This window comes from Crotalus tigris, unplaced genomic scaffold (genome assembly GCF_016545835.1).
Source record: "Crotalus tigris isolate CLP2741 ecotype Arizona unplaced genomic scaffold, ASM1654583v1 scf7180000019944.6993514239:2294586, whole genome shotgun sequence".
Lineage (NCBI taxonomy): Eukaryota > Metazoa > Chordata > Lepidosauria > Squamata > Viperidae > Crotalus > Crotalus tigris.
In genome coordinates, this window is record NW_024097783.1 from 1 (window position 1) to 12,328 (window position 12,328).

The 12,328-nt window shown below is 37.2% G+C and overlaps 1 protein-coding gene across 1 annotated transcript; it reads right to left on the reverse strand.

The window, feature by feature from the left end:
• Positions 1-363: 363 nt before the first annotated feature.
• LOC120317932 (PI-PLC X domain-containing protein 2-like) lies at positions 364-10,085 on the reverse strand (the record flags this gene model as incomplete). The annotated part of the gene is made up of 3 exons (XM_039364994.1): positions 9,780-10,085; positions 2,769-3,229; positions 364-605 (listed from the first exon to the last, which is right to left on the reverse strand). Coding segments are annotated over exons 1-3 (791 nt in total), but the record flags the coding sequence as incomplete, so codon positions are not given.
• Between the last annotated feature and the right edge of the window lie 2,243 nt (positions 10,086-12,328).

A 12,328-nucleotide genomic window follows, 5' to 3' on the forward strand; every position in this document is an offset into this window, starting at 1 on the left:
TGGATTGTGTTCTTTGAACTTCTCTTCATTTTGTATATGCCTTGTATGGCATGGAATCCCAAGATATCTTCTCCAGGTGAACAAACCACTTTATTTTGCTGTTTTTCTATGTAGTTTAAGATTGGTTCTATGCCAATTTTTTCTCTTACAATCTCATTTCCATTTTATCTTTTTCGGCCACTTCAGCAGCTTTTCTCAAACATTTCATTTCCACGGTGACTAAATGTCATTTATCAGTTCCCAATGACCTTTACCATAATCTCCCAGGAATCAAAGGATTCTACCCTTAATGATTTTACAAGGTGGGCCACTTTATTTAGTTAATCATTAATAGTTGGATAGAAAACTTAAGCAGATATTTACCTGTGAACAAGAGCGTTTGTCAGGCCCTGGCTGAGGTGTCGTGCAACAGTGTTCACTCTTGGTGTGAGAATAGCTTGGGAAACATGGAAAGTTCCATGTTTTGCTCGCTCATTCAGGGTGGTCTCTAAGAACTGCAGTAGTTTATGCACATTAGTTGTGTTTGCCCAGGGAGCTGGCATTTTATTTCCTGTCCACAGAACAGGGTATATTTCACATATAGGATGATGGTAGAAAACAAGAACCTGAAAAAAGGGAGGTAAAAATAAGGCAACCAAAATCTCTTCCTGGGTTAAATTCATTTATATTCATATCATTCTCTAACCTTGCCTTATAAGCAATGGGGAAAGAGTACAACATTACGGAAAAGATTATTGTCTGTTATTAAATATTAAAATATTAAAAGTAAAATCTGACCAATATCAGGTCAAGCGTTACTAGATAAAGTCATAACTGGTTACTACCACTATCATCTAATGGACGTTCCAAAATTGTGGAAACAATTTGAAGAGATTTCAATATTTAATAAAACTTGCTATATATAATTCTATTATATTTATAACAACGAAAATGATACTGAATTGGATTGCACGAGTTGCCATTCCATTCCATTTTAACAGGCATGCTGGCTGAGGAATTCTGGGAGTTGAAGTTCGCAAGTCATAAAAGGGTCAAGTTTGAAGACCCCTGCATTTTAGTCTTGGAATAATCATTCAGCACTATCTGCCTTCAAATACTTAATCTATTGGCAAACAGAATTAATGTCATCACAGATTAAGGGGAATGAAAAGAAAGAATATCACCCATTTGTTGAGCTCTTACACAATAGGTGGGGTTACATTAAGTATCTCATTATTTGTTCTACTTGTTGCTATTATATTTTAACAACTCTCCTTTTGAGAGAGTTGGGGGAAACAATAACATCTCCTATGCCATACTTCATTGTGAAAGCTATATTTAATTATAGGTTTCCCTCATTTGGGTATCCTTTTCTTTTTTTCTCTGGAAGAAAGGCAGTCCCACAACAAATGGCTGGGATAATGTTGAATTATCACCTATAAATGTTTGGTTACAATTATGAATAAATGCATCACATTAATTTGGAAGCATATCTCTCAACTTTCTAGCTCTTGAGGTTTGCCATGTTCACCATCTTGCTCTTTTTATTTTTTGTCTAAATCTGGTTCTGTTGATTGTTTTACAATATTGCTTTTATTTCTGTTGTGAGCTGCTCAAAGTCATTTATAGTTGGGAGGTTTGCCATGTTCACCATCTTGCTCTTTTTATTTTTTGTCTAAATCTGGTTCTGTTGATTGTTTTACAATATTGCTTTTATTTCTGTTGTGAGCTGCTCAAAGTCATTTATAGTTGGGCAGCATCAAACTGAATAAACAAACTTCTACAGCTAGCATCTATATTCAAATACTGCCACCTGGTGGACAGCTTTGGCACCTGCTGCTTTTTGATTTATTTTTGAGAGAGAGAGGAAGAAAGCTATTGTTAATAGAGGAAGAATAAGGATAGCTACTTCATATAATTGAAATAATTTGAGAAATTCAAGACTGATAATCCAGAGGGAACAGCTAGTTCTCAACTTACAAGAGTTCATTTAATGATCGTTCAAAATTACAATGGCACAAAAAAAGTGGATTATGACCATTTTTCACACTTACAACCATTGCAGCACCCCCATGGTTACATGATCAAAATTCAGATGCTTGGCAACTGGTTCATATTTATGACGATAGCAGTGTCCCGGGGTCACCTTTTGTGACCTTCTGACAAGCAAAGTCAATGGGGAAGCCAGATTCACTTAGCAACCGTGTTAGTAACTTAACAACTGCAGTGATTCACTTAACATCTATGGCAAGAAAGGTAGTAAAATGGAGCAAAATTCACTTAACTGTCTCGCTAAGCAACAGAAATTTTGGACTCAATTGTGATCATAAGTCAAGGACTACCTGTAGTCTATTTACTGATCTGATCTATCCCTGTAAGGTTGACATAGAGAAGAATCTTCTATTAGCTTTACCATGACAGATATCATTTTTCATTTTAAGGCTCCAGATTTTTTAAAAATGGTAATACACGGTGATGGACTGATTCAAGGTAATTTCTATTCAATTAAACATCCACCTGAAAAGGAGTTCAGCTAGAAAGACAAGAAGTCACAGATATTATAGAATGGAAGAAGAGTTACAGAGAGATTCAGTGCTAAGATGCAAGTAAGATAACCCAGGGAATTTCTAGATCCTTGAAAACTACTATCTGCTGCGCTTTCAGATTTCCTTCTTCAAACATATCCTATCACCTTCGAAGATGCATTCCCAAAGGCCATCTAAAAGTAGTTTAAAGTATAAAAATGTAGATTCAGATCCAATTAAATAGGATAAAAAAAAATCCTCTACCTGCTGTTGCTTTTCCCAAAGATTTTGCAGTGTCACATTTTCTACACATTCTTTTGTGCAGAGTTTTGATCCAAATATTTCTTCAATCTTGCTGATAAGGTACGTATGATGATTGCTATCCATAGCATAGAAATGATTGAAATCCAGGAAAATTACTTCTTTAGGATGATGGGTTAAGAAGTTGTTTATCTCCACAAGTCCATCACATACTGTGGCTCCAAACAAGCCATGTATAAAGTAGATTTCCTGTCCTGCTTCACCTGGTTTGGATGATACACGGAGATCAAAATAGCGTATTCCACTGTCAAGCTGTTCCTTGAATGTCAGATTTTGGGTTACTGACCATTTCTTCATTAGCTTTTTTACCAAAGGAATTTTAGCTAACCGCCGAATTGCTATGGCTTGATCTGGTCCCACAGGAGAGCTGTCATCCACCCAGTAGCTGAAGGAGTCATGAGAACCTATATTGGGGGGAAAAGGCAATATATTATTCTTGCAAATCTAATTACCAGCAGTAATTAGAATCATTACATACATACATGCATTCACACACACATACAAACACATTATTTTAAAAATGTACTCCTTGCCTTTCCAAATGGGATTCCTAATTTTATACTATTCCAGTGTGATGAGACAATGAGGTGGAAATGTCAGACCAAAGAGACCAAACAATGGAATATACTGATATTTGAACTATCCAATCTTAGCGTAAATCAAATTTCAGATGTACCTAAAAATAATCTCATAAGAAATAGATGACGTTCACCCTTTACAGCTTTCAGAACAGATCTAGGCTAAGCTTCTTATCTCCTCCCAGTAATTATAATTCTTTTGGCATGTGTTTCTTATGCAGGCAGTCCTCGACTTACAATCATTTGTTAGTGAACGTTCAAAGTTACAATGGCACTGAAAAAAGTGACTTATGACCATTTTTCACACTAACAATCGTTGCAGCACCTCCGTGGGTTATGTGATCAAAATTTGGATGCTTGGCAACTGGTTCATACTTATGACGGTCAATGTCCCAGGTCATGGGATCGCCTTTTGCGAACGTCTAACAAGCAAAGTCAGTGGGGAAGGCAGATTCACTTAACAATCGTGTTATCAACTTAACGGCAGTAATTCACTTAACAACTATGGCAAGAAAGGTCATAAAATGGGTCAAAAATTCACTTAACAACTATCTTGCTCAACAACAAAAATTTTGGGCTCAGTTGTGGTTGTAAGTTGAGTACTTCTTGTATTGAATATTTTGAGCCTCCTTTTACAAATTACTTGCAAAGAAACAGTGTAGTACCATACCAGGAGTAGTGCATTATTACAATGTATACCGTATCACCACAAAGTTGTATTGTATTAATATTATATTCAAATATATGTAGATTATTTAATTTGCCATATATACAAATAAAACTAACAGAAATGCAATTTTATAGACTACATTCATTTGGCTAACAGGGCAAATCTTTAAAGCCTAGCAATTACATAATTATGATTTAACTGAGTAATAAATAATATTAAAAATATAATTAAATATGGGATATACCAAGCAATATCAAAGGGGGATAATTAATTTGAAATTTTCTACTTCAATAATTGGTCACTTCTGTGCAAAACAACAAACCAAAACTGGATGAAGACAGATCAGTGCTGCAAGACTGTTGGGTAGAATACACATTTAAATAATAATAATTCTTGGGAAAGATTTAATAGATGACTAAATAACTGGCTTGACTGTGCAGCCACCTTGCTGCAGGACAATCCATATAGATTCTACCTCACTAACCTTTTGGGAATTTTTTAATATTTGTACAGGCAAGTGAATGGGGGCAATTTTATCAATACCATTTACCAGGATTTTCAAAAGACATTTGACAACGTTCCTCATCAAAGGTTCATGAGATAAAAGGATCAGTTATAAAAGGATTGGTTCTTTGATGGGATGCTAACTGCTAAAATCAAAAAACAAAGAAAAGAAATAAATGAATAATTTATTCAAGGGAAAGAAGTAAGAACTGAAGTTTGTCAAGGGATTGTGTTGATGCTGATGTTTTCTAAACATGTACTTAAAATTAAACAAATGACCCAATGTCTAAGCTCTAGAACAGTGGTTCTCAACCTGTGGGTCGGGACCCCATTTCACGGGGGTTGCCAAACAACGCAGTCCGCCATTTTTTCCCCCTTTTCCTTAGCTGTGCTACTCCCTTTTATTCTATTGGCTTTTGAAAGCCAATAGAATAGATTCTCTTGAATAGAGTCTAATTCTATTGGCTTTCAAAAGCCAATAGGAATTGTCCAGGCTGTCTCTGCCCTGCTGGGCCCGCCAAAAGTCCCATTCTGCAAACGGTGCTGCACCAGTTGAGTAGTCCTCGACTTACGACCGGTTGAGTAGTCCTCGACTTACGACCGGTTGGGGGTTGTGGCATTAAAAAGGTTGAGAACTGCTCTAGAATCAGCTTACAGGTCTTTTTGAACAACAAAAATTAACAGATTTAAGAAGCCGTAAAAATATTTCAGTAAAGAGTGTAGTGGAAGAAGTTTTTTATAGCATAATCTGTATTCAAAATGTACTGTTTCAAACATTTTGTGTGTAGGGTATTTTGAGCACAAGGTTGAATATTTAAATTTTGAAACAGCCCTCTGACCTCAGAACACTTTCAGGATAACTGAAGCTGCCTATTTGGAATGTGACATGAATATTTCACACTTGAAAAAAAATGTTTGGAAGATGAAATGGAACTGCACACACAAAATCATTCTAATCTGAAATATTCTGCATACAACTAGTTAGGGCCACTGGTGGTATACTCTTGTGCAGAAGTCCACTATCCCCAACCATTTTTAGTATTTAAAATATTGTATCTCTTTCTCATGCAGTCTCTTTCTATATGACTGTGGCATTCAGCTTTTGAGTATTTCTTTTTAAAGTTGCAAGTATTGCCCTGCTTTATGTGGCAATCTTGTGCAGAGCACAATGTGCACACCAGGTGGCCCTGCCATGGGTACATAACTGTCAACTCTATCATAACTATGACAAAAATCATATTTTAAAAAATGTGCTTAAGTACACATTTCCTTGGAAACTGAAATTCATGGGACCTCTAATACATTTTACAAGTATCAAACCACAATATTTCCCAATTAATCAGTCAATCAAACCAAAATATGACCTTTCACTTTTCTTTACCTTCCGTTAGTTATTGATATTCTGTAATTTGGGGTACTGGAGAAGCCAATTGTCACAATATTTCAACTTTTTCATTGTAAAAACATTGCTCAAAAAAGTATCTATGAGCAAGCAAATAATAGGTAACTATCAAATAGCAAGCCATTAATGACAGATATCTTCCACGTGTACTATGATACATTCTTAACATTCATAGAAATTAATATGCAGCTTAGTCACATTCAATTATATAAGAACATTATGTGCTAACATATTTTCACATACATCATAGGCACGGTAAATTACAGCACATCAAGTAGATTATAATGTACTCAAAACAGAAATAAATCTTCCTGATGTAATATTAAGAGTTCATAGTGTGCAGTATTTCTTGAACACATATAGAATTACATATATATAATTAGTATAGTATCTTTACTAGAAGAAAAGTAAAAAGAGACAGACATAGTGGATACCATCAACCTTCCTTTAGAACAGGAAGAACAACCAATAAGAAGTATTATTCCTAAATAAAGGAATAAAAGAGTACATGGAGAATATGGGGGTGGAAAGAAATGTATTAATTTTTATTTATAGTCTATGCATGCTTTTTACTGTTGGGATTTATTAATAAAATAGATTTTTAAAAAAGAGGTACTGCTTATTTGAAATATTTACCAGCAGTGGATATATTCATACCAATGGCTTATTTTGAATAATAATGATGATGATGATGATAAAGTTGGAAGGGACCTTGGAGGTCATCTAGTCCAACCCCCTGCTCAGGCAGGAAACCCTATACCATTTCGGACAAATGGCTGTCCAGTTTCTTCTTAAAAACTTCCATTGTTGGTGCATTCACCACTTCTGGAGGCAGATTGTTCCATTGGTTAATTGTTCTAACTGTCAGGAAGTTTTTCTTTAATTCTAGATTGCTTCTCTCTTTGGTTAGTTTCCATCCGTTGCTTCTTGTCCTGCCTTCAGGCGCCTTGGAGAATAGCTTGACTCCCTCTTCTTTGTGGCAGCCCCTGAGGTATTGGAACACTGCTATCATGTCCCCACTCGTCCTTCTCTTCATTAAACTAGACATACCCAATTCCAGCAACCATTCCTTATATGCTTTAGCCTCCAGTCCCCTAATCATCTTTGTTGCTCTTCTCTGTACTTTCTAGAGTCTCAGCATCTTTTTTACATCGCGGTGACCAAAACTGGATGCAGTATTCCAAATGTGGCCCTACCAAGGCATTGTAAAGTGGCATTAACATTTCATGTGTTCTTGATTCTATCCCTCTGTTAATCTTCTAAATTATAAAAAATTAAAAACGTTATTTGATATTTGAGATACTGTAGATAGACAAATCATTGTTTTAAAAGCCAAGTGCTGGGATCTGCCAATAACTTTTAAAACAGATTCTAGTGTTCTATCAATTTCATCCCTTTGATGGCTTGAACATTGAGAATGTAGATGCTATGATAGCTTGTCCTATTAAAACGCATTATGGTTGGTGTCAAGTACTTAAATACTGTTCTTGCTCTTCTGGTAATTATTAAATTTAAGTAGATGCTTATAGGAATGAAACAGAAGGGTGCATTCTAATTGGCTTATTCTACATTCAATCTCTCAGTGCTTATTTCATCTGCTACATCCATGTGCAGCTTTCTCTAATAGCAGTCTGAAAGACTACAGCTACATGAACTAGACATAAAATCCTTGTAATAAATCCTTGTGATAAATATTTTTTCTTCCAATTCTGCAGGAAAAGTAGCTTTACATTTCACTTCAAATGAGAAGGTTTCAGGACAAAAAAGTAATTGGATTTAAATCTGGAAAAATTGATATGTGAATTAAAAGTAACCTTTTCACTCTCTCTTCATTCTCTATAATGTAGATTTTCTACACGGTAGTGAGTGCAGATTACTTTTAATATGATATACTCTCTAGCCCCATTTGCTTGTCAAAAATATTTCAAATAGGATTTTGAACAGCATTCAATAAATTGTTTGTATTGGTTACTGTTATGACTCACCAGCACATTTCCTCATTTATATCTTTAGCAGTAGGTTCTGCTAATGTTCTGTTTGTTAATTGCAAATAAAACACAAATCAAAGCTCACCGTGTGCCAGCTATGGATTTTCCAGTTGTTAAAAGTGACTAGACTTAAAGAAGAACAAATGATTAATCTAATCTGGTACTCTGAGATTAGTTGAAGTCAACTATGGTTATTGCTAAGTAAAGGCCAATCCTCTTAAAAAGCTTACATTTGCAATTACATGTTCTCAGTCTAATATAATATGGGAATGTTGTTTGATTCAAGCTAATGATTAGCTTTTATGAAAAAGATACAAGTGTTACTGAATACTTTATTATGAATAAATATATTCCTTTAGAGCACTATTAAGCCACATCTATTTATTTTAAGAAGTAGAAAAGGTATTCTCTATATTTAATATCATCTATACATAATTGAATATTTAGATACAGAAAAACTTGATCTAACAGATCCTCAGTTAGCAGACTTTGGAAGCAATGGACAAAGTTTTTGTACAAACAGGCCTCTGAAATAACAGACATCTCTTTCTTGATGTTCTTTTGGATACAGTAAATAAATAAATAAATCTACCCCAATATTATTTGTAGTCCAATGAGAAAGCAATGCTCATTGTTTCAAATAGATATTTGTTCCAGACTGGCAATGTCTGATTTTGTTTTTGGCTGATCTTTTAGCTGCTTTCTAACTTTAGGAAAAATAAATATACTCTTTACTGATTTTTCAACCAGACCTATTTATTTATTTAGATTCTGCCTTTATTATTTTTGCAAATAACTTGGGGCAGCAAACATATCCATCATACTTTCCTGCCCGTTTCCCCCAACAACTCTTTAAGATGAATTGGGCTGAGAGTCAATGACTGGACCAAGGTCACCCATCTGGCTTTCATGCCTAAGGTAGGACTTGAACTCATGGTTTCCTGCTTTCTAGCCTGGTGCCTTAACCACTAGACCAAACTGGCTTTAATTTAAACCACGTATGTTCAAATTTTCTTTTCACCAAATTTAGGTTTAATGGTAGTCTGTTGTAGCCAAATTTCTGGCTGCTCCATTTGGATGCCGGAGAAAACTATTTGAGTTAGTTTTCTTCTTTGCTATTATGTTTGCTCTTGGGGTTCTTTGGCTGTAATAACCTTAACAAAATGTATCAAATTCTTATTCTGGGGAAAAGCTTCTCAAATCCCCCACCTGTATTCTGTAAACCTTAATAATATATAAAATGCATATACTTATTTTATCAAGGAAGGAAACATTTATAAAATGTTTTAACTACTCCATTCCAAAGATATCCATTTGATAGTTGTTTTTTAATCACAAATCACAAATAATTAAATAATTTTCCAATTATTTAATTTTTTTCCCTTAAGGGCAAAAGTGCCCAAATTCAAGATAACTAGATTTTCAATCTACCCAATAATCCATCCTAACTTCTGGACCTCAATTAGATCAATGGCACCTGCATTCACATACCGTAATTATCATAACCATCCCCTCCCCTCCAGATGTTTAAATTACAACTCCCAGAGTTCCTGATTCTTTAACTCGGTTGGCCTTCTTCCTCAATCTGTCGTCCTCCAGGTGTAACAAAACTCCGGTTCCCACAGGCCCTATCCATCACGGATATCGCAGGTCAGCACATCTGGAGGGTATTCTCATGAGGGCAGGTGCCCTTTGCTAAATTTTTGCCAGAAACTGCCCAAGCATATTTCACCTTTCTGTGATGCAGGCCGCGCCCGCCAGAGATGCAACGAGGACGCCTAGGCAGCCAAGGTCGGTTCGCTCGCCAGTTACCTGGTATGGCCAGCCTGGAAAGCGGCAGGGCGCAGAGGACGGGCGGCAGAGAGCCCATCCAGTCTGCGTTGTTGCGTTGGGTTGCCATTCCTCGCCTTCAGCTCCGGCTTCGGAAACGCTGCTGGTTGCGCTGATGAGCCGAACGGCTGCTCCTCCCGTCCTCGGCGGTTCCCACTCCTAGTTGCTGAAGCGCATTGGAGTAAGCGCCGGCAGAGGCTCCTCTTCGGTCATCCTCCGGGAAACTTGCCAAACCGGGAGAGCAACTGCCTCGCCCTGCCTGGGACGCTGCGCCTGCCTGGTTTTTAAAATCCCCCCCCCCCTACATCCCTCTGACGAAGGCAAAGGAGGCTGATGAGGATACCGACCTCGCTCCACGGGCGGCGGGAAGAGCTGCCAGGTCTGGGGACTCCTCCTCCCCCCCTCCCGCCGCCCTCTCGCCTCACGAAACGGCCTCTTAGTCCGGTGCGCAGCTCTGACCCCGGCCGCCGGGATTGATCGACAGCGCCACCAGGCGGCTGTTCAGCCGTGGCGTCACTGCTTTCGTGACAGCTGTGGCGGACGGCGATTTGGCCTGACGGGGCTGCTGAGCCGAGTGAGCTGTTAAGTAGCTGCTTATTTCTTCCGGAAACTCTTGAATTTTGGTTTTGTGCGATACACCTTGAAGGCGGAGAATCGTCCAAAAATGTTTAAATAGCCGCCATTGTCAATTAATTATAGGTTCCTGGCCTAAACACGATTGTTGATTGGTTCATCGGATTATAATTTTCTAAAAACCAGTGCTTTTTTTGTAAAAAAAAAAAAAAAGGTGCCGGAACTCACATACGTCATACAACCCGCCTTGTCTACCCTACAAAGTTTCATCCCAAAAAGGTGCCCTTCTATGACAAAAAAAGCCCTGCTAAAAACCAACCATCGTTAAAAATCAAAACCAGTATATGGAGCCACGTGCACACTGGCAGTGTTTGACCTCCATCCCTCCAAAGCAGTTTGAAGTTGGCCCGCGATCGTACTCTCTGTTAGCCTTAAAATCCTGGAGCTGCAGAGAATGAGAGAAAACAGTCTGTGCTTTTCGCCAGCTGACCAGAAGGAAATTCAAATAAACTGCAGAATTGAATTCTTCCCAACCTTCTCCAGTCTAGGTCATTCGTGGGGGGAAGGAAGACAGAATGCAAGAAGGGATTCTCTGGACTGGAGAGATGTTTTTCTGGAAAGTTTTTTTCCTCCACATCCCAACCAGATGGACTCTTTTTTCAAACTCAGACTTTCGTTTGCTAGGTTTCTTTTGCCCTACTAAACGTAGTCCCATTCTATTCTGTTTTCCTGATGATGCACAGGTAGAGTCGACAGCCCCTTTGTCCATCCCCCCCCCCAACATTCTCTCTGGCTAGGAAAAAAAAAAGCATTTAGTCAAGCCCCTGGAAGTAGGAAACATTACAGAAATAAATGAGTTGCTACATTCCACCCTGTGGTTGGTGTTCATACTGCATGCTTTTGACCACTGGCCAAATATCTAAGTGATTGCTAAATGACTGAGCTTTGCTACTGTCACGTGACCTATCTTCTGCAGCATTGCACAGCCCATGAGAAATATAACCTAGAATGGAGAGCAGCCCAGTAGTTTGGCAACTTCGCAACTAGGTTTTTACCTCAGTAGTTCAAACTATAGATCTGTGTTCTGGTGGTGGCTGGAGTGGAGGACCCAAATTCTACATCAGTGATTTTCAAACTTGGGAACTTTAAGATTGGTGGAACTCCCCAGCCATTATGCCAACTGGTGGTTGAAGTCCATCTATCTTATAGTTGCCAAGTTTGAAAAGAAAAAAAATTCTAAATTTTAAACAGGATGGTGGATGTTAAGGGAGATTGTCTTCAATTCTCTGAGAAACAAAGGGATGAGCTAGGAGTTCCTGCTGGTGAAGAAAAAAATATATCCATCAAGTGAATAGAGCTGTGATCTTGAAAAGAAAGAAATCATTTTTGTCCTCTTCAAAATAAAGTATACTGGAATCAGAAAAAAAAATACTTAAGCTTTTCAAATAAGTTGACATTATACAAGAAACCAAAACTAAAGCTAGTTCCAGAGCAAAACAAAACTCCTTATGTGGAGATGCTCTTAATTATATTTTCTTTAAATAATAATGTATACATTCTTTGCAAATGAAGAAAGCAAAAATGTAAAAATCACAATCCAAAAATTTATACATAATATTTAATGAAACTGGTTTTAATCTACAAAAGCCTATGCCACCATAAACAAAGTATCATAGAATTATTTCTACACGTGTTCATTCCTGTGTTATTTAAAAGTTGTCTTGGAATCCTAGAATGTTGCTTTAGGTGTCCTATTCCTGTAGCACCTTAGACTGCTGATAGAGAATTGTTTCTGTAAATATATATATATATAAATGTTCATAATACACCTAAAATTATAATTTGCTAGCTATTGACCAATTGATGTATTTTTCTAATGATATAACTATGAGCGTGTGTTTTTTTCTGCTGTGAACACTATCATGTGTACTGTTGCTTAGAACAATAATGGTGTGTTT